The 23,019-nt window shown below is 41.6% G+C and overlaps 1 protein-coding gene across 6 annotated transcripts in view; it reads left to right on the forward strand.

Annotated features, from left to right (window-relative positions):
• The window catches only part of Orai (calcium release-activated calcium channel protein orai), a 72,786-nt gene that overhangs the window by 32,098 nt on the left and 17,669 nt on the right, over window positions 1-23,019 (forward strand). For 3 of the 6 annotated variants that reach the window (XM_068353761.1, XM_068353760.1, XM_068353759.1), the window contains 3 exons: window positions 1,243-1,478; window positions 15,467-15,595; window positions 18,791-19,080. In XM_068353761.1, the coding sequence (XP_068209862.1) occupies window positions 1,332-1,478; window positions 15,467-15,595; window positions 18,791-19,080 (566 nt within the window). In that variant the 5' untranslated portion in view covers window positions 1,243-1,331. The remainder of the gene's footprint in view (window positions 1-1,242; window positions 1,479-15,466; window positions 15,596-18,790; window positions 19,081-23,019) is intronic. The other 3 variants (XM_068353764.1, XM_068353763.1, XM_068353762.1) reach the window with 1 other exon arrangement.

A 23,019-nucleotide genomic window follows, 5' to 3' on the forward strand; every position in this document is an offset into this window, starting at 1 on the left:
CCTGCTTTTCCAACTAGGGTTGTAGCTTAGCAAGTAATCGCAATAACATACTTTTTAAGAGTGGATATCCATTGGATATCCTTTTATAGCCATGCCTGAAGAAAAGAAAAGGAAGGAACAATGAGGGGAAGGTAGTGACAGGTCTGTATCTTAATGGAAAATAAGGTATTGCAAGTCAAAAAAAAGGAAAGAAACTTTTGCTGAACCATGTTATCACTGGAATAACAATTTCTAAGTGTTGATATTAACCCTTTTACCCCCAAAGGACGTACTGGTACGTTTCACAAAACCCATCCCTTTACCCCCATGGACGTACCGGTACGTCCTTGGAAAAAAATGCTATAAAAATTTTTTTTTTCATATTTTTTATATTTTTTTGAAAAAAATTCAGGCATTTTCCAAGAGAATGAGACCAACCTGACCTCTCTATGACAAAAATTAAGGCTGTTAGAGCAATTTAAAAAAGATATACACTGTACTGCAAAATGTGCTGGGAAAAAAATAAACCCTTGGGGGTTAAGGGTTGGAAATTTCCAAAGAGCCCGAGGGTAAAAGGGTTAAAAGATGTGACCTGTGATGTTGTTACTCTTTTTAAGTAGGGCATATTCAAACATTGAAAGGCATGTAGTCTTTAATTTTGTAGGTACAAAAAACCAGCTAAAAAGATACTTTAAAATTTTTATGTACCTTTTACCTGTAAATATGGTGTTGATAATTGCTTACAGAATAGGTTTTACATAGTAATTTTTAGTATGTTATAAAACTGTATGAAGTCCAAATGTTCTTAATGTCACACATGAATTTTTAACTTAATAGAATTTAGAAAAGGGATAAAATTTCTGCCATCAAATTCCATAAGGGTTGTTTTGATAATGTCAGAATTTCCAGGTGCCAAACTAAAAATTACGATGTGTGATACACTTGAATTTTGGATATTTCTCATTTAACCATATTTTTAATTCCTGCTTCTTTTCTAAAAACGTTGATAGTTAGATTCTTGCTCTAAAGACTTTTCAGTGGTAATTATGTGAAGGGAGTGGATTTTGATTTACATTACTGTACTTTGAAATTATATGATGATCCCATATTATTAATACAGATATGGTTTTTTACCAAAGAAATAAGAAAGATATGAATTTTATGCTTTTGTAACCTTGGACCAATACAGTAGTATGCTTTCCTTATCCTGTTATCTTGATAACTAATGCCTCTTTGATTAGAAACTAACACATTCGTATTTAGTTCACTTGCAGGAAAGAAAAAGGTTTTTGTGGTGTGCAAGTGTTCTGTCGTTCCTTTGAACTTTTCCCATTAGTAAGCACACTGAAACCATGTTTGGGTCCGATACTGGTCAGTCATCCCTTTTGGTACCCCCTTCACCTCCCCGGGGGCCCAACCGCCCAAGGTCCTTCTCTACTTCTGTACCTACTTCTAACTTTCCTTACATAGGAGCTTCACGTATGACGCAGGGGCATGCGGTTAGTAAGATACTTGGTTTTAAGCACTGCATTATCTATGTCTTGGTATTCTTTATGTACTTTGTAATGTTTACATTTGCACTAATTTCTTCAGCTTGAAACATGCAACCCTCTTTAATTAGTTGTAATTTAATGTTATGTTAGAACAATTAGAGACTTTTTCATAATGTGCTGTGTAGATGTTCATGTACTAAATATAAAATTCCGTGTTATTGTTCCCTGCCATTAAGTTCTGTATCTCTCTATGACTATGTATACAGTATAGTGTTATAAAATTTCAAATACAGTTTATATTTGTAAATAGTAAATAACTTTACTTTGTTGGAATTACCCTGCAGAATTGCTTTTTATAAAACTTAATTCGATTGCCTACACCTGAAAATCCTGCAAGTAGGACTCTTAAATCCTCACATGAGGTCGCTTCTTGTAGTTAGGTACACCAAACACAGTACTAAAGGTTCTTTTAAGATCCTTTTAACTCTCAACTGCATTTGTTTCTTCATTTTACCTTTCATCCTTCCATTTAGTCCTTTTCATTCATATCTTTCTAACTTCTCTTCATAGTTCCAATTTTTGCCTAATGCTTAAACACAAATCTTATATACATTACACCTGTCAAAAGGATGAATGCTATGACCTACAGTACCTCGTGATACAAAATCTAAAAGGAAGACGATGGGTGATGTGTTTGAAGAATTTGATCTCTTATCAAATTTAACAGAAAATATCATGTGCAAAGTTCATGATGGAAAAGTTCAGTTTATGGACCAAGGGATTCACTTAATCGAACTTTCTTACTAAGAGTTGATAGTACAGAAATGAAGATCACATTATGGTAGAAGGCCAGATTCAGGAAGTAGGGCATTATTGTTTCTCTCCTGCATAACTTGATTGTGATGTTAGAGCTAAAGGGGCAGTAAGAAGAGTTATAGTAGCCTGTATAAAAGAAGTGTGTGTATGACTGGTAAATAAGATAATCCCTTAGGACACTGGGAAACTGCAAAGGATTTTGATATGTGTATTCTTTGTAGAAGAGATTAGAGACTGTGGTTTGGATTTCAGTGATTGGAAATACTGAGATGATTTGGGCAAAACAAATTGATTAGGAACTGTCAGAGAAAATATAAATAGGAACTGTCAGAGAAAAGATAAATAGGGACAGGGGCTCAAGACCCACTCAAGCTCGATAGTTTCTTGTAGTGTCTGCAAACTCACCATCCTTGTGAGGTAGAGATGGGATGGTTAGGGGGGGAGCCTGTAGGTCTACCTGGTAAGTCATCAGCAGCCATTGCCTGGCCCTCCCTAGTCTGAAAATGATGGAGAGCGGCCTTAGGCGCAAATTATATACTATATATGATCAGTCTCTAGGGCATTGTCTCCGTCCCTTGTATCTTCCATTTATGAGCACCCTTTAAATAGTAGGACGCAAACCTTTGGGAAGACCTAGGAAGTCATAGACAAAGGTCATAGGTTAGTACCAGAACCAAAAATGAATTTAGACAGTAACTGGCTAGGATAGAGGAGAATAGATAGTAAGCAAGTGCCTGATTCACAAATTTAAAATCAAACAAAAACATTCGTATTGCTAATAATGAAATCTTTATTCCAATTGAAACACTTTGATATAAGTGCAACTATTATAGGTAGTTTTTCTGCCCAAATCCTTGCTTATCAGTTGTTTTTTAGCAATCTGACTTCTAGATAGATGAAAGTACATTACAGTAGGTGTATGAAAATTTTGCTCATTTTAAAATTGGGAGGTCCAATCTTGATCCTAATTTCAAAGATATTATGGAAACAAAAATTCAGGTGTAACGGTTTTAGACCATCCCTCCTCTTCTAGTAAAAATAATTGAAATGTATAATGGTAAGAAATATTCAAATAAATAAGCTTTCAAAACAATCTTCCACAGAATAGATTCCTCATAGATCAAAAGGAAGAAAAGAATGAAGGAAAGAACTAAAATACAGATTAAATTAATGATTTAACAGTTGCACAATGTCAGAAGAATGTATAAGGTGTGTTGCAATTTAAAGTAGTTTTGTAGCTTCTATTTAAACCATGGAAATCTCTGCTACAGCACGCAGTAGATGGCTATTGTGAGGAGTATTGCTAGTGAAGACACTAGACTAATTTTTCAAACACAAGGTATGGGTACCTTTTGTTTTTTTTTCTAATTTAGAATTCTTTCTGTGATGTCCTTCTTTTTGCCCATATTTTCGGCTCTTAGATCAGCCATTTCAAAGCTATCCAGATACATGATACGTTGAAGTTTATGTAACGCTTTTAATGGTAGAATAGTGAGCTTTTTCTGCTTTACTTTTGTTCTGGTTACATTGCTTTGAGTATTTACTATAAACTGTTCTTATTAATTTTTTGATTAAAATATCTTTCCAAGGTTAACAGGAAATGTGTTTCAGTTTTTAATACTGTACATATTTGCAGAAGACTATTTTTTCATGTTATTTCATTTCTAATACTGTTGTCTACTGTTAGGATTTCATTAGACTTTGTTATTCTTGATAATTCAAATGTGAAGCATGAATAATTTTCTGTTCTTATGAAAGTTTTCTTTGTTGTTTAGTTACATTTGCAAAGAATAGCTTTGTGGGATTTTTTTTTTCAAACTAAAATGTTATAATTAAATGTTTTGGCTTTAAGCTTTATGAATTTTATCCATGTTTGGGGGTTATATTCTATTTTTCAATGGTTGCAATAAATGGTGTTGAATTCATTAATTATTATTACAAACTCTATTGTTTCATGGAAACTTGTTATCCATATAGCTCACAATCAATGTCTTTGAATGTCCTCAGACTGGACAGTAGTACTGTATTATAGTCCATTTCTTTTAGCGATGCAGATTTGCACCGACTCGCAGCGGTGCCCTTTTAGCTCGGAAAAGTTTCCTGATCGCTGATTGGTTAAAATTATCTCATCCAACCAATCAGCGATCAGGAAACTTTCCCTACCTAAAAGGGCACCGCTGCGAGTCGGTGCAAATCTGCATCGCTAAAAGAAATTGACTATAATAGTACCAACTATTGTGCAAGCACCAAATGGAGCCTGAAATTGTCAACATTCATTGATGTCCCTTTATTGGACAATCGGTATGAGAAAGTAGGGATTGAGGAGTTGAAAGGAGGTAATGCTATATACAGGTATGGCAGAAGGATTTATATGAAAACAATTGAAGTTTCTGTTCTCAACTGAAACTGTCTGTAAGATGTTCCTGGGATAAATATGGCTAATATTTCAACTTCATTTGCCTCAGCCTAACCGAAGATGTTAATGGCTAGACTGTAATGTCACAAGTATGCCACTTTGGTTGTTTTTTTTCTGACATTACCTCTTGGCAGTTTATATGTTGGTACCTTCCTTGTAATAACCAAGTTAGTGTCAGTTAAATGATAGTAAACAATGCATTTTGTAGAGGAGGCCTGGACAGTCATTGATAGATGAAGCAACACCTAGTTATTTGAACAATTTGCTGTTCTAAAACCAACATCCTTAAGCTGCTTTCTTGGAGGCAGACTTTGGAGCCTATGTCTGAAGATTCAGTTGCTGGGGAAGTAGTAAGAAGCTTCCCTCCTGACTATACCTTACGTTCAATTCCTTCTTTTCAAAATATGCTCCTACTGTTCAGGAGACCAATCACAGTACTACAGTGGAACCTCTACACACGAACGTATCTACATCCGAATTTTCCAACATCCGAAGTAAAATTCGAGCAAATTTTTGACTCTACACCCGAATTTTATTTCGACACACGAAGTAAACATTACGCCACTGAGCGTCGAGTGCTCAGTTCTCTATTCTTGTGTGTATCGTGTGGTTGTCTTCTGTTTGGTCTGTTATTAACAGTGCTTATTTTCTTCCTTTTCTCACATTTCCTTTTTGATTTTACCTATAATCATGGTGCCTAAGAAGCCAAGTTTCAGTACCGGAAGAAGGCAATTCTTTCATTAGAATTGAAGCAAAAAATTATAGAAAAACATGAGAGCAGTGTGCATGTGAGTGATACTGTATGGCTAAACAATATGGCCGGAATAGGCCTATGATCTCGAGGATCATCTAGCTGAAGGCAGCCATTAAAGCAAATAACCATCAAAGGGGTTCACCATTATTACAAGACATCGTAGCAATACCCTGGAAGAGATAGAACGCCTTTTGTTAATAAGGATAAAGGACAAAGAGATTGTTGGCAACGATCATTTGTGAGAAGGGCCAGCGTGATGAACAGAAAGAAAGAAAAAAGTGAAGCAAAGAAAACCATGATAGCATTAACAAGCTCTTTTAAATAAGACTTCTCTCTTTTTCTGTTTCTCTCTAAACATAGCATTAACATGTTCTTTAAATAAAATCTCTCTCTCTCTCTCTCTCTCTCTCTCTCTCTCTCTCTCTCTCTCTCTCTCTCTCTCTCTCTCTCTCGTTCTTCTTCGCTGTTATAGTGTTAGATACGTCTATTATTTTTTTTCAGAGAGAGAGAGAGAGAGAGAGAGAGAGAGAGAGAGAGAGAGAGAGAGAGAGAGAGAGAGAGAGAGAGAGAGAGAGAGATTAAACAAAAATGTGTTTAGAGTACATATGATTTTTAACAGCGTCAACGAGTTGAAAAACAATTAAATGTAACTAAGAAAGTAACAACAGCTAATATGAATTCCTTTATTAACTAAAACAAATATTGATACAAACACACACACATGCGCAAAAATTGCTACGCAGTAAGAGAGACGGTCGGGGAGGAGGTAGAGATGGTGACTGCGATAACATACCGTAACTCGTCACTGAAAGTGATGAAAATAAAAAATCAAAAGAAAAAAAGATGTAAAAAATATGAAATATGAAAATAATAAAAAAATAAATAAGCTAAGTTAGATTAAAATTTCCGTAGTGTAAGTTACGGTATGTTATGCAGTCACCATCTCTACCTCCTCGCCGATCGTGTCTACTCGTGCATGTGTGTGTGTTTGCGCATACGCACACGAGTGTGTTTGTATCAATATTTGTTTTAGTTAATAAAGGAATTCAGATTCGCTGATATTGTTTTTTTAGTTACATTAAACTGTCTTTCAACTCGTTAACGCTGTTAAAATTCATATGTACACAACACATTTTTGTTTAATCTCTCATTTTTGTTTAATCTCTCTCTCTCTCTCTCCTCTCTCTCTCTCTCTCTCTCTCTCTCTCTCTCTCTCTCTCTCTCTCTCTCTCTCAGAAAAAATTAATAGACGTCTCTAACACTAACAGTGAAGAAGAACAAGAGAGAGAGAGAGAGAGAGAGAGAGAGAGAGAGAGAGAGAGAGAGAGAGAGAGAGAGAGAGAGAGTATTTATTTAAAGAACATGTTAACACCATGTCTACCTTCTCGCCGATCGTCCGTCTCCTGGCGTAGCAAATCCTACACCTGCGTTGGCCTGTCTCTAAGGTAAAGTGGCAATAAAACAAATTTTTTATTTATTATTTCTATATAATTATCTTTTTTACATGCTTCTTTCATATTATGCAGTTATGTTATTGTTAGCTGTAATTATGTGTAGCCATTTATTAAGGATTTATTATGGGTTTTTAGGCTGAGTAACGAATTAAATGAATTACAATGTATTCTTATGGGAAAATTCGTTTCTACATCCGATCATTTTCAATATTAAACTTACCCGATAATCATGTAGCTGTCAACTCCGTTGCCCGACAGAATTCTATGGAGGGATACGCCAGCTATCACAATACTAGAAGGGGGTGTACTTACCAGCGCCACCTGTGGCCAGGTACTCAAGTACTTGTTGTTGACACCTCCTCAATTATTCCTCTGTCGTGCTTCCGGCTAGACGTTCTGGGATACGCTTATGGTCTTCGAGTTTATTCACGGATATTTGGTGAAGTATTCTCTCAGATTAACGGCTGTCGCTTTACTGGAAACCTTCTTATATTAGCTAGATAGCTTTTATATAGTACTGATATAACGGTTAACGATTTTTGCTTGTTTTTGGATCCCCCTTTGGCTAACTCTTTGGATTACAAGATGTCTGACATTTCGCAAGCCCCCTCCCATAGACGATGTAGGTCTTGCAATAGGCGTATTCCGAAGGCCTCGGTAGATCCTCACACCGCTTGTTCTGACTGTAGGGACAGGCCCTGTCAGTTAGAAAATCGATGTGAGGAATGCGCCGGACTTTCGGAATTGGAATTTGTCCGTCTTTTAAAATATTCAACTAAGTTAGAGAGAGGTAGAGTTAGGAGGAGTTCTTCTCACTCTTCTATGTTTTCCTCACCTCATGATCCCCTACCTTTTCCTACCCCTGTAGTGGCTACCCCCGAACCTACTGTGTGCCCTCCGCCTGATATGTCAGTTGTTTTGCGTGCTATTCAGGCTTTAGGCGATAAAGTAGAATCAGTGGTAAGTGACCATAAGTCTCTGATGGCCGAAGTTAAAGAACTGAAGGTCAAGAGTGCAGTGGGTGGAGTTAGTGCCAGTGCTGTGACGAGTGCTAGTGTCGGTGCAGTGCCAAGTGCTAGTGTTAGTGCCAGTGTGGTGCGTGAGGATTTTTCTGTGCGAGCCAGTCGTCCTCCCAGTCCGGGACCTCTTGCAAGCTCCCATGCCCAGGGGAGAAGCAATGTCGAAGGGCATAAGGGTTCGGCAGGCCTTGTTAGGCGCACAGAACTATCCTCGGTGGTTGCGGGCGTGTCTTCCAAAGACCGTCACTCCCACCTGCAGACGATTGAGCCCGTCTTATTCTCGTCCGCTGATCAACTGTCAGGGAAGAAACGTTGGTCTCAGGTCTCGAGACCGCTTAAACGTAGAGTCCAGTCCGCGAGTGCTCAGCCAGGTTGCAGTCATTGGCTCAGCTCTGACTCGCCTCAGTCATCTGTCGACTGTACTCCGCCCAAGAGGAGTAAGGTTCTGCCACAACAGAGCTCGACTGTTAAGGCTTTACCTCAGTCTACTATCGTTTCTGCCGATCCCAAGTGGACCCTGCTTCAGTCCATGCAAGCACAGCTTTCGGACTTGATGCGTGAGTGTCGGGCTGAGAGTGTTGCACCTCCGCCTCCGCCTACACTCCCTCCGCCTGTTCTTGCTCCGCCTGTGCTCGCCCCGCCTGCGCTCGCTCCGCCTGGTCGCAGCACCATCTGCCAGGCGTACGATGTTGAACCACTTTCTGAGTTCGCTGTTCCCAGTGGTGTTCAGCCTCAGCCTTCTTTAAGGCAACCTTTACTTTGGGATCAGGAGGGTTATTCCACTCTTCCTCCGCCTCCCCTTGCTGCTCCACCAGTGGTGCAACTCTCGGTTGGGGTACAACAACCTCTCCCTTCCTTGAGTCAGTCTGCTCAGCCATCGCTGCAGCGAGCTCAACCCTCCTCAAGGCAAGCTCCTCTACACCCTGGACTTGCGCCTCAGGAGCCTCAGCTTGCGAGAACTTTACCTTGTTCTGCGCAACCTCAACCTCATCATGCTCCGCTCATCTCACAGGAACAGGAACGGGCTACTCCGCCTCCGTCCTCCGCTCAGCAAGCGCAATCCTTGGGTTCAACCTCTCTTGCTAGGAGTCAACCTCCTTCACCCATGCGCCTTCCTTCTGCTTCGTCTGTTGTTCAGCCTTTGCAGTCTGAGCCTCAGGTTTTCCCTCAACAGTTACTGGAAGAGGAAACCACTGTTATTGTTCCTACCCGTTCTGACTCTGCGGTTCAGCATTCTTGTCCGATCTCTTCGCTACACTCTGGTGATGAGGTGTCGGATGATGAGGAGGCACACCTTGATCCCTCATCAGACGTGGACGAATCCAAGCTTTCTCCACAGTCTATTGATTTTCGTAAGGTCTTGGCTCTACTCAGGGAGATTTACCCAGACCACTTTGTCTCTGCTATTCCCCGCTCTCCACCATCTGAGTTTTCGCTGGGCGTACAACAAGCTAAGTCCTCCTATACTAAGCTTGTCCTAGCTAGATCCTCTAAGAGGGCTTTAAGGATCTTAGGGGAGTGGCTGCAGTCTAAACAACACCTTGGCAAGACTTCCTTCATGTTCCCTCCAACGAAGCTCACTTCGAAAGCGAGCGTTTGGTATGCCACAGGGGAAGCACCAGGCTTGGGAGTACCTGCCTCTGCCCAGGCTGACTTCTCAAGTCTGGTGGACTCGCCTCGGAGAACTGCTATGAGACGCTCGAAGGTTTGTTGGACCTTCTCAGACCTGGATCACTTACTGAAAGGGATGTTCAGAGCATTTGAAATGTTCAACTTTCTCGACTGGTGCCTGGGGGCCCTCAGCAAGAAAACCTCTCCTGCGGACAAAGATTCTGCCATGCTATTAATGTCCTGCATGGATAAGGCCATCAGAGATGGATCGGGTGAGCTAGCGTCGTTGTTTGTATCAGGGGTGTTGAAGAAAAGGGAACAACTGTGTACCTTCCTTTCCGCCAGCATTACACCTTGCCAACGGTCACAACTCCTTTTTGCTCCGCTCTCGAAGTTCCTCTTTCCCGAAGAGCTAGTTAAGGACTTGTCTGCTGCCCTGATACAAAAGGATACGCACGATCTTGTAGCCTCATCGGCTCGTAAGTCTAAGGTTGCCACCTCAGTCCCCAAGACTTATCGCTCCCCAGTGGCTGATACCCCGGCTACGAGGTTCATACCGCCCTTTCGTGGTAGAGCCCCCAGCCGAGGAAGCTCCCGTCCAGACTCTCACAGGAGCAAGTCTAGGAAAGGATCCAGGACATCTAAGGGAAAGAACTGACTCTCCGTTTCTCCAGACAACAGTAGGAGCCAGACTCAAGATCTTCTGGCGAGCCTGGGAGAAGAGAGGTGCAGACGCACAGTCTGTCAGTTGGCTGAGGAACGGTTACAGGATTCCATTCTGCCTCAAACCACCTCTGACCACATCGCCCATCAACCTCTCTCCCAACTACAAAGAAGAGGACAAGAGGCTAGCATTGCAACAGGAGGTGTCGCTACTTGTGCAGAAGAAGGCAGTGGTTATAGTCCGGGACCATCAATCCCCGGGCTTCTACAACCGTCTCTTTCTTGTGGCCAAGAAGACAGGAGGTTGGAGACCGGTGCTGGACGTCAGCTCTCTCAACGAGTATGTCACCAAGCAGACGTTCACGATGGAGACGACCAAGTCGGTCTTAGCAGCGGTCAGACAGGAGGACTGGATGGTCTCGTTGGACTTGAAAGATGCATACTTTCACGTTCCCATTCATCCAGACTCCCAACCTTTCCTAAGATTCGTTTTCGGAAAGGTTGTCTATCAGTTCCAAGCCCTGTGTTTTGGCCTAAGCACAGCTCCTATGGTCTTTACTCATCTGATGAGGAATGTAGCGAAATTCCTACACTTGTCGAACATCAGAGCCTCCCTCTACCTAGACGACTGGCTGTTGAGAGCCTCCACGAGTCGTCGTTGTCTGGAGAACCTCAATTGGACTTTAGACTTAATCAGAGACCTAGGTCTATTAGTCAATATAGAGAAATCTCAACTCATTCCCTCCCAATCCATTGTGTACCTGGGAATGGAGATTCGGAGTCAGGATTTTCGGGCTTTTCCATCGGCCCCCAGGATAAGCCAAGCCCTAGAGTGCATCATGAGCATGCTGAAGAGGAGCAATTGCTCAGTGAGACAGTGGATGAGTCTCACAGGGACCCTCTCATCACTGGCCCTGTTTGTCGAGCTAGGAAGACTCCACCTCCGCCCTCTTCAATTCCATCTTGCAGCTCATTGGGACAAGGGCTCGACTCTAGAAGCAGTCTCTATCCCTATCAACCAAGAGATGAAGACCACTCTCCTGTGGTGGAAGCACAATCTCCTTCTCAAGGAGGGTCTATCATTGGCCATCCAGACCCCCAATCTTCATCTCTTCTCAGATGCATCGGACTCGGGCTGGGGTGCGACCTTGGACGGACGGGAATGCTCGGGAGTATGGAACGAGGAACAAGGATTACTCCACATCAACTGCAAGGAACTGCTAGCAGTTCATCTAGCCCTGTTGAACTTCAAGTCCCTCCTGCTAGGCAAAGTGGTGGAGGTGAATTCAGACAACACCACAGCCTTGGCTTACATCTCCAAGCAAGGAGGGACCCATTCGAGGAGCCTTTACGAGATCGCAAGGGACCTCCTCATTTGGTCAAGAGGTCTAAACCTCACTCTGGTCACGAGGTTCATCCAGGGCGATATGAATGTTTCAGCGGATCGCCTAAGCAGAAGGAATCAGGTCATTCCCACGGAATGGACCCTCCACAAGAGTGTGTGCAACAGACTTTGGACCTTGTGGGGTCAACCTACCATAGATCTGTTTGCCACCTCCATAACCAAGAGACTTCCGCTTTATTGTTCCCCTGTTCCAGACCCTGCAGCGGTTCATGTGGATGCTTTTCTTCTGAACTGGTCCCATCTCGACCTGTACGCATTCCCTCCGTTCAAGATAATAAACAAAGTTCTGCAGAAATTCGTCTCGCACGAAGGGACACGGCTGACGCTGGTTGCTCCCCTTTGGCCTGCAAGAGAATGGTTCACAGAGGTACTTCAATGGCTAGTCGACTTCCCCAGGACTCTACCTCTAAGAGTGGACCTTCTACGTCAACCTCACGTAGACAGGTTGCACCCAAACCTCCACGCTCTTCGGCTGACTGCCTTCAGACTGTCGAAAGATTCGCTAGAGCTAGAGGCTTTTCGAAGGAGGCAGCCAGTGCGATTGCCAGAGCTAGAAGAGTTTCCACTCGTAGAGTCTACCAGTCTAAGTGGGAGGTCTTCCGAAGCTGGTGTAGAGCCAATTCAATATCCTCTACCAATACCTCTGTGATCCAAATAGCTGACTTCCTTCTACATCTTAGGAATGAGAGATCCCTTTCAGCACCTACGATTAAAGGATATAGGAGCATGTTGGCTTCAGTTCTCCGCCACAGAGGTTTGGACCTGTCTTCCAACAAGGACCTTCAAGACATTCTCAAGTCTTTTGAGACGTCTAAAGAACGTCGTCTTTCCACTCCAGGCTGGAATCTAGACGTAGTCTTAAGGTTCCTTATGACATCTAGGTTCGAACCTCTCCAGTCAGCTTCCTTCAAGGACCTTACCCTCAAGACTCTTTTTCTCGTTTGCCTTGCAACAGCTAAGAGAGTCAGTGAGGTTCATGCCTTCAGCAAGAACATTGGTTTCACAACCGAATCTGCAACATGTTCTTTTCAGCTTGGATTCCTAGCAAAGAACGAGCTTCCTTCACGTCCTTGGCCTAGATCGTTCGAAATACCTAGCCTCTCCAACATGGTAGGTAACGAACTAGAGAGAGTTCTTTGCCCTGTCAGAGCTCTCAAATATTATCTGAAGAGGTCTAAACCTATTCGAGGACAGTCAGAAGCCTTATGGTGTGCCATCAAGAAACCCTCGAGACCCATGTCCAAGAATGGGCTTTCGTACTATATAAGGCTTCTGATCAGAGAAGCACATTCTCACTTAAAGGAGGAAGACCTTGCATTGCTGAAGGTAAGGACCCACGAAGTAAGAGCTGTAGCTACTTCGATGGCCTTTAATAAAAACCGTTCTCTGCAGAGCATAATGGATGCAACCTATTGGAGGAGCAAGTCAGTGTTTGCATCATTTTATCTGAAAGATGTCCAGTCTCTTTACGAGAACTGCTACACCCTGGGACCATTCGTAGCAGCGAGTGCAGTAGTAGGTGAGGGCTCAGCCACTACATTCCCTTAATCCCATAACCTTTTTTAACCTTTCTCTTGAATACTTTTATTGTTGTTTTTATGGTTGTTACGGTAGGCTAAGAAGCCTTCCGCATCCTTGGATTTGGCGGGTGGTCTATTCATTCTTGAGAAGCGCCTGGGTTAAAGGTTTGGTAGAGGTCCTTTAGTAGGGGTTGCAACCCCGTGTACTTTGGCACCTTTGGGTTGATTCAGCCTCCAAGAGGAACGCTGCGCTCAGTAAGGAAGACGAACTTTAAATAAAGAGGCAGAGTAACGGTTCTATTCGACTTCCTTACCAGGTACTTATTATTTCATTGTTATTTGAGATAACTGTTATATGAAATATGGGATACTTAGCTATCCTTTAATCTTGTACACTGGTTTTCACCCACCTCCCTGGGTGTGAATCAGCTACATGATTATCGGGTAAGTTTAATATTGAAAAATGTTATTTTTATTAATAAAATAAATTTTTGAATATACTTACCCGATAATCATGATTTAATCGACCCTCCCTTCCTCCCCAGAGAGAACCAGTGGACCGAGGAATAATTGAGGAGGTGTCAACAACAAGTACTTGAGTACCTGGCCACAGGTGGCGCTGGTAAGTACACCCCCTTCTAGTATTGTGATAGCTGGCGTATCCCTCCATAGAATTCTGTCGGGCAACGGAGTTGACAGCTACATGATTATCGGGTAAGTATATTCAAAAATTTATTTTATTAATAAAAATAACATTTTTCTACATCCGAAGTTGGTTGTGGAACGAATTAAATTCGTATGTAGAGGTACCACTGTACAAAGTAAATTTTTTTAAAGCGATTTATGGAGGTTATAAGATTCTCTACAACAATTAAAGTGAAGTAGGTGTGAAACCTTATCCAGGGTTGACATAAAGACATAATATGAATTACCTGTAAGTCCAGCACAAGTATAATAAGTCCTCCTAATTGGTTAAGTTAAGTATTGCAATCTGATAAAACAACACAATTCAAGAAACATCATGTCAAAAATTTTAATATACAATCTGATTAACAAACAATTCAAATAGAAAACTTCAGTAGTATTTTATATTAATTACTTAGATGCGAAAACTTAGTTTGTAACAAGAAAGAATTAAGATATGTCCACAAGCAAAAATTTAACTTACAGAACAAAAACTGAATGCAGAATGCCAATATAAAGCTTAATACTAAGAGAATAGAATTAAGAACCTATCGAAATTAAAAAGGGTAAGTAAAGGATGCAAAAGGCTTTGAATGCAGTACTTTAGTAAGAAAGTCAGAGCAAATAATAAAACCAATCTAATTGGACGTGAAAGCACACAGGGCTACCCCTCACAAGTTTTTTATCTGTCCGAAACTCCAGAATTATCCTGAATGAAGTTTAGAAAATACTTGCTATAGTATTGTAATTACTCATCAAGTACGAACACTTGAAATTTTATTTAACCAAACACGTCTAAGAATATTTTGGAAAATATATGATTTATGAACACTCAAAATTACCCAGGAATGTTTGGGTCCAGGTGGCAACTACCAATGATATGTTTATTGTACAAAAGTTTTTATTGTATAGGCATTCAAAGACCAGAAATGGGACTGCATATTAAAAAAATTCTATTCAAATATTTAACACGGACAAAGGTACAGCATTTTCATAAAATGGACAGTTGCAACCCAACCCAAGTCCTGTAACCTCCACTATAAAGTGAGGTAAATATTATTATGAAAAAGGAATCTGACATCACGTTGAAATAAGTACCACAGGAAATTAGATGATAAATTGTAACAGTGTGAGGGTCAGTCTTGTGCAATTGATGCTTTAGCTGTGAGTCATGGTAGTGATGGAGTATTATTCTCAAACCATTAGCTATAGCAGTATACAGTGGTCTTTTATTTAGGAAGTACAGTTTTTAATATGCATGTACACTTTCATCTACTCATATCGTTTGCTTTGTAATTTTTTTTTTTTCGCTATAATTTATGTACAATATTTGGATATTCAGGAACTTTACTTCCATTCTTATTTATCCTTGGGTTTTGTCTTTACATATGGGCTTTCTATTCTGTTAAAGTTTGCCTCTCAATTAAGTGGCCTTTTGGCTAATGTTATAAGAATGAACATATTCTTACAATGGGAAGAAGAGTAGATACCAATATTATTCAGTTGTTGAGATTAACTTCTACGAAGGTAATTGTAGAAAATGTTTATTTTTTTCTTTTTTATTGAAAATCTTCATCTTTTTAATAGACCATACTTATGCACTATGGTTACTGTAATTTTCTTTACTAAATATACTTTTCCTACTGCTTCAGATTTCCATGCGGCTGGTTCCCGCAACTACAAACGCAATGGGAATGTATACTTTACGACAATTGCACCTGAGCCGTGCAAAGCTCAAGGCTTCGAGCCGTACATCAGCTTTACTTTCTGGTTTTGCAATGGTAAGTACAGTATATTATATTGTACTGTATCACATTTCATTGTTACTTTATTTTTCATGGTGTTTAATTTGTGTAGCTTTTTGACTAAAGGAAAAAAATAAACAATGTTCTGGAAAACCATAAGAGTATTTTGAGATGTTTTCTGTATTGAGTTTTAAGCATCATAATAAGTTAGGGTGACTAAGTTCTTTGCATGCAAGAAATGAAAGATGATGCTATGAAATTGGCCAGCATCCTGTGGGGAGGCCTATGAATCCAGATAGATTTTCTGGAGATGAATCTCTCTAAAGAGAATATACTATAGACAGAAATACAGCTGAGGTCATTATTTGTCGAATCCCACCAGGGAACCTAAATTACATATGATTTACTCGCCATCTACTTGGATTATAGGTCATTGAACTAACCTGGCTACGTTTTTATGATTATTGTACAATATTCATTGCTTTTTTGGTAGGGGGTTTCTGAATAATAATTTGCAACCTCCTAATGTGTAAGTCTCCTATGAAAGTACTGTAGTTCGAGGTAAGTTCCTGTGTTGGAACAAATCACAAATTATTAGTAATTTGTATTTTTCCTAACATACTTACCGAGAACTACTATCGGGTTATGGCCCTCCCTTCCTTCCCTGAGTGCCTCACTGACCTTTGGTATTTTTACTCTCATAGAACTTACTGAAGGTCGCGACCCAAGCTCACATGTGGCCTGCCTCGGCATTGCCCTCAGGGCACGTATCCTTCCGCCTAGGCCTACCATTACAGAAAACGGGAGTAGGTTAAACTACACAAAACTCTGGTCGTAGAACTCGGTAGACTAGAACTGAAACTTGAACATGAACAGCTAGGATGGACGAAACCATAGAGGATAGGTGGAGTTCATAGGCAGAAAGCCATGCAGCTGAGACATGAATATCATATGCCATAACCAGTGTGCTGTGTAAGGTGCACTGAAAGTGGTACCCCAGTACTTTTCAACAAAGAATATTTAATTGACATGAATTTTTCTCAAGATTTAAGAGAAAGGTACTTCATGCTGCAGTTAGGTAGCTCTTCGATACAAAATTGGGCATCCAGAGCATTTAAAAGGAGCTTCTTTAGGAGTTGCATTATCAACTCTTATGTGTGTTCATTATATGATCATTGAGCTTTTCGAAGATCAAATAGATTGAACCCAAGATTTGAAGAGTGCACCTATTCAAACTCTACTGAATAATCTTTTGATTTGTAATTGAGTAAACTGGATTTTTTTCAAACGGTGAAAACTATGAAGTTTAGGTCATTCCCAATGTACAATTTTTTGAAATTGTATATTGAATTTCAGCTATGTTAATGAAATTTTGTTTTGTAAGTGAGGCAACTGTAGAATCATATCTTCAGGAGACCAACTGAAGTTAGCACAAATCTCCCAAAGGGCTTGCATTATAAAAGGGTTTCATACGTATATGCAAATCTTTCATCTTCTAAGATATGTATATTTCTTCAGCAGAGCTGGAAAGGCCATTGAATAGTTAACAAGGTAGTTGGTTAACAACGGCTGGCTCAAGGGGGAAATCCCTCCTATCGCTGAAAAGCCTCTTATATCTTAGGCTGTAATGGGTAGAGATGTCCCATTGCGCTACTCTTTTGACGGTTGAATCTTTTCTTACATTTATGTGTTATAAGTATTAGTTTTTATTTCTTTGTTTTTGTAAGCTCTCTCACTTTTAAGTGGAAATGCACAAAGTCAAATGTAGTGAAGGGAATTTTCTTCTTGTGAGGATACAAACCTTTAAAATACCATGCGTTTATCATTTCGTTATTAGAAGAGAGAAAATAACACTGCTTATAGTCACCCCTTCACAAAGGCATACAACACATGGGGTGTCAAAGGTATCTGTACTCATAGGAACAAAATTTACTTAACTACTTGCTTACCTTCCGGTGTGCCTCTGCTTAAAAGCAAGAGCGCTCACAAAAACAGAAAGAAGCCAAACGTATCACAAATGAATGTAAGAAAAGATCCAACTGTCAAGAAAGCAACGTTATGATACCTCTATCAGTTACGGCCAAAGACGAAGGTGACTATTCTGTAACAGGCGAATGGGCGGGGCTTCCCCCTTGCACCACCTGCCATGAGCTAATTTCATGTTAAGGATTTTATGGCTATTCAAGTGCCACTAAAGAAATATCCATATTTTAAAGGACAAAAGGTTTGTATAGTCATAGGAATAAACATATTGATTTTCTTCAGATGTGAGGTACAAACAAACATGAAAGAAAAATAGAAATGCAGAATTATGCCATGAGAAGCATGATTAACACAACATTAACTGTTTTGAGCTGATGAAATAATTAAGTGGAAATATGATGAAGGAGACGATCAAAAGAATAAAACCATAGAACTGAAAAATAAAGTAAAAAAAAAAGTATAGCATAAAGAAAAATTTCTAGTAGGAATAGCATCAAAAGATATTCAGTCAGTTGAAACTACTGAAAGATGGAATTTATAAGGCACTATGGGAGATCTTTAGTGTGATATTTGGAATGGGAATGACATAAATAGAGACATGGTTTTAGAATGCAAAATAAATGGCAGTTGAAAAGAAGAAACACCATTTAATCTCTGACTCTAGGTAGGACATTTCAAGGAATAGATTTAGAATCTTAACCCAGTATGAATGGAAATGAGGTAATATTTAGGATACAGTGTTGAAGTGGCCGAAGAAATATGGAAAAGATGCACAAGAGACAAAGCTATAAAATTTAGGGAAAGTTGAGAGAAAATTGATTTAGTTATGCAATATCATAAAATTTTATCAGTAAATGGTTTTGTTCAATATTTTACCATTCTCTAAGGTTTCCAATATTCTATTATATGACTGTGCTAAAAAAAATAGATGTTGTATTCTCTAGGGCCTGCCACGGCCCTCCCCTTTGATGAAGGGATTATCTAAATGGAAGACAGCCTGTGAATAGTGGTTTTCATGCGCCCTTGTTAAATACACGACACCAACAAGGTGATCGCGCGAGGGTAGTAACCTCTGCATTCCATGCTTTTATCTTTCTCTAGTATATTTGGAAGATTTATTTTAGAAAAGTGTAAAGAAGGACCCTTTTCACTGGGCGTCACAGGTCTCTCCCCAGAAATAGATTTTTCCTTCGTCAAAATCCCTTTTTTTTGTTCTCTTCCCAATATTTTATTTTTTTTACATTTCAGGTAGCCATGGTTGAAGTACAATTAACACCCCACTGTCATTGTGACCCAAGTTCATCCAGCTGCCCTGAGGATAATACTAACTGTAGCAATGTTCCAGAGGGCCTGTTGATAGCATTCAGTGTATGCACAACATTACTTGTTGCTGTTCATTTATTGGCATTGATGATTTCTACTTGTGTACTACCACATGTTGAAGCCGTTTCTAACATGACACATGTTGACTCTGTCACCGGTTTGCATTCATCAAATGCAAATATTATATCTGACTCGCCACATCTAACCATGCACAGGTAATGTACTTCTGTTGTATTTCACAAGGGTTTTACTCTACAAAATATGAAATATTGTAATATGATTGCTGCAAAGGTTACACATATACTTTATTAGTCAAAGTAGTATGGAAAACATTTTCAACTTATAATTTAACTGCTACTTATTGAAGGCATCATTACTAGAAATGTAGGGACTATGGTCTTCATTTAAAATTTTAGTGTATGATTAATATTGGTACAGTAGAAATTGTATTAATGTATGGAATTATATGGTAGTTACTTTGCTGGCTATCATTTCACAATTTAACAATACAGTGTAGTATGAAGTTAATTCTTTGGCCAAATGTTTCAAGTTGTGCACTAGTGAATTCTAAGGATTTCAAGACAATCACTTAAAAGTTCAGTAATTTATTCCATGTTATGAGGTGCTAAGAATACTCTTAAAATACAGTAAAGTACATATGAAATATAAATACTGTACAGGTACTGTATAGTAATATCTCACCATAAGTTACTGTTTTTTATATACGAGGAAATCCGGATGTGAGTATATAAATTTGAATGGTGGTGCAAATACATATTGCAGTCTGTAAAAATAATTTCTTCTGTATGGGCCTTTTTTGTTGTATAAGTACTACTGCACTAATAAGACTAGAATAAAAGCAGTCCTGTGGTGCCCATATGCCCCCCATTGAAACACAGACCACTTCATACATTTGGTGGAATAACACACTATACTAAATTTTTTTTAGGCAGATTAGCACCGACTTGCAGGGGTGCCCTTTTAGCTCGGAAAAGTTTCCTAATAGCTGATTGGTCGGAAGTTTTTTGTCCGAATAGCATCAACATTTTCAAATAATTACCAAGTAATGTGATTCAAAACTTATTTACTAACCTAGATTTCTCCCTCATATATATATATATATGTATACATACATACATACATACATACATACATACATACATACATACAGTAGGCCCCCATCATACGACATTAATCCGTTCCGGAGTTGGTATCGTATGGTGAAAATGTCGTATGGCGGGCAATAGAATAGCTAATGCGTGCAAAACCCCAGGTAAAAACATTGAAAATTAGTACGTAACAAAATAGTATAGTAAGCACTGTACTAGAGTATACTTATATATAATATACATGTACTGTACAGTATATAATTAAGTAACATTACAGGATAAAAAAAATTATATACTGTACTGTAAAGGAAAAATTAAATTTTATTTACCTTTGGAGTGACATGACTTGAGCTGGTAGTGGGTGGAGGCAGAGGGGGGGGAGGAGACGGTAGATATAAAAACGTATCTATGCTAATTATGTTATGTACACTATAATAATAAATTTTTTCTTACTATTAAACACTTAAAATTAAAAATGCTTTTTTTTATTATTTTTGTTTGTTCCGTAACTGAAATACAAACCACGCTATTTAATATGGGTATTACTTTCGGCGTAGCTGAAATGACGAGCCATTAGAATTTTAACGAGGGTTTACTAGTTAGCGAGGGGGTAGGGAGGGGTAGCTTGCTACCCCTCCCCCCCTCACACACCTGTGAATACTTCACTTTGCTTTTGGCTCGGGTGACGATCAGACGTGTCTGCTCCCACCCTCGCTTATTGACAGCCTTTGTTCTGGTTTTTGCTTTTTCTTTTCTGTGTTTGGAAGTTGACCTCTATCATGCGGAAGTGTCCCGGCTTATCTGACTGCCCTTGTAGTACTTATGTCGGCGGTCGACACGGACCCTCACACCTTGTGTCCTATTTGTAGGGGTCAACGGTGTAACAGAAATAAAGTGTGTGGTGAGTGTAGGGAGTGGTCTACCTCCCCAGTGGGAGAGGTTTTCACGGTGCTGGAAGAAGAAGTCTAAACGGGATATTTTTCCTACAGGGGTTTCCTTGAAGAGAAAAAATCCCAAGGACTCTTCTTCCGTAGCCCAAACCTCCTCCGAAGCTCCCACTCGAGCGGTCTCTTCCGAGAGGCTGTCGAGTGGTAGTGTAGGCCGTACTTGTGTTCGCCAACCTCGGGGTGCGGGAGAGGGCGTTGCCTCCCATAGCAAGGCAGCTCCTCCTCCTCCCCCGGGCGAGGTTATTTCTGCTAATGTTTCTAATGATGATTTATTGCAGCTTTGGGCTTCCTTGGGGCTTCTGGGTTCACCCTCCAAGGAAGCCCTGTTTGAAATAATCAGGTTGGGGGCTGCTGTCAAACAGTCGCCGGCGGTGGCAGAGGTTGACCCTCTGTCTATCGACGACGTTGTTTTGGCAGAGGCTTCCGACAAGTTAGGTCAAACCTCTGCCTTGGGTGCTGATGTTGCTGAAGGCTTAGTTCCCCCCTCCGAACATCCTTTGAGGGAGGAGCTAAGTCCAACGGTCTCTCCTGTAGGTGATTCTCCCACTCGGGGGAGTTCACTAACAGAGACTCTTCTTCGGAAGACTGATGATGGTCTGCCTGCTGCCCCCGGAGGACGTGTCAGACATAAGGCTCGTCTTTCTCTTCACCGTAGAGGCCTTCCTTCTCCCCACAAGGGAGTTAGGAGGCGCCTCTTTGGTTCTTCACCTTCGCAGTCCCCCGCAGAGGATTCTTCTCGCCGTGCACCGACCGTTGCAGCTGCATCCCTGGACCTCTCTGCTGATCATTCGCGATCTCCTCCGCCTGCCAGACCCGCTGACCTACCGCCTCCGTTCCTGGCTGCTGACGCGCTGTGGGCGCCCACGCACCCCGTTATCCAACGGGCACCGGTCCCTTCGGGGCAAAAGGGGCTTTCTCACATTGTGAGTAAGTCCCTTAAGTGCCAGGTATCCCCTGTGCACCCACGTTCTCTGCGCACGCAAGCGTTCTCTTGCTGTTCCTGAGACTACTATCCAGAAACATCCTGTGCCAGGGACAACGCGCCAGCGATCTCCTGCTGCAGAGTCTACGCTATTGATCTCCTGCGCGCCAGCGATCTTCTCCTCACCAGCGCACAACTGCGCGCCCTGATCCTGATACACGCCACGCGCGCCCACGATCTCCAGCTCGCCAGCGCTCTTCACTTGCGCGCCATCGTTCGCCTGCGCGCCCACGATCTCCGGATCTGGGCGCAGGAGGGAAGACACTACTTTCGCCTTCTCGTCAGCGATCTCCTGCGCGCCCTCGGACCTCGCCCATTCGTCAGCCCTTGCTGTGCGCTCTTCTAGAGGTCTCCGAGATCCTGTGCGCCCAAGCACCCACGAGCAGTCACCTTCGCGCGCAACTACGGTTGGTGTTCCTACTGCGCACCCTCTGCCTTCGCCAGATCGCGCACCTGCGCGCCATCGCTCGCTAGCACGCCCACTCGCCTGCTCGCCATAGATCGCCTGCGCGCAGTCGCTCACCTGCGCGCCATCGCTCGCCTGTGCGCCATCGCTCGCCTGTGCGCCATCGCTCCCCTGTGCGCCATCGCTCGCCTGTGCGCCATCGCTCTCCTGTTCGTCAGCGCTCGCCCGCGCGCCCTCGCCCGTACGCCCACGGGCGCCCTCGCCCGCGCCTTCATCTCCGCGCGTGCCGCGAACCAGGGCATATTCCATCGCGCGAACCCCAGCACGATTTCCATAGGGATTCACAGCGCGAGCCCCTGCGCGAGGCTTCAGGAACGAGAGCATCCAGGTCGTCTTCTACACACACACACACACACACACACACACACCCGATCCCCTTCCCTCCAGAGGGAGTCTCTGACACAGCATCTGTCAGCAAGCAGCCATGGTTTGGGTCCCTTATCAGAGCTGTCGTTCAGGCTGTCAAGCCTGCCTTCTCTGAGTTGGGCCTCAAATCAAGGGCAGCTCCGACCTCACTGAAGCGGAAGAGAGGAGTAGAAGTCATGGTGACTTCTCCCAGGATCAAGCTGGTTCCTAGGAAATCCTTGAGGAAGGCTCCCTCCCCCCCTCAGACTTTCTCTCCATCTCCTTTGGACGAGGATTTTCCGTCC

This window comes from Palaemon carinicauda, chromosome 30 (genome assembly GCF_036898095.1).
Source record: "Palaemon carinicauda isolate YSFRI2023 chromosome 30, ASM3689809v2, whole genome shotgun sequence".
Lineage (NCBI taxonomy): Eukaryota > Metazoa > Arthropoda > Malacostraca > Decapoda > Palaemonidae > Palaemon > Palaemon carinicauda.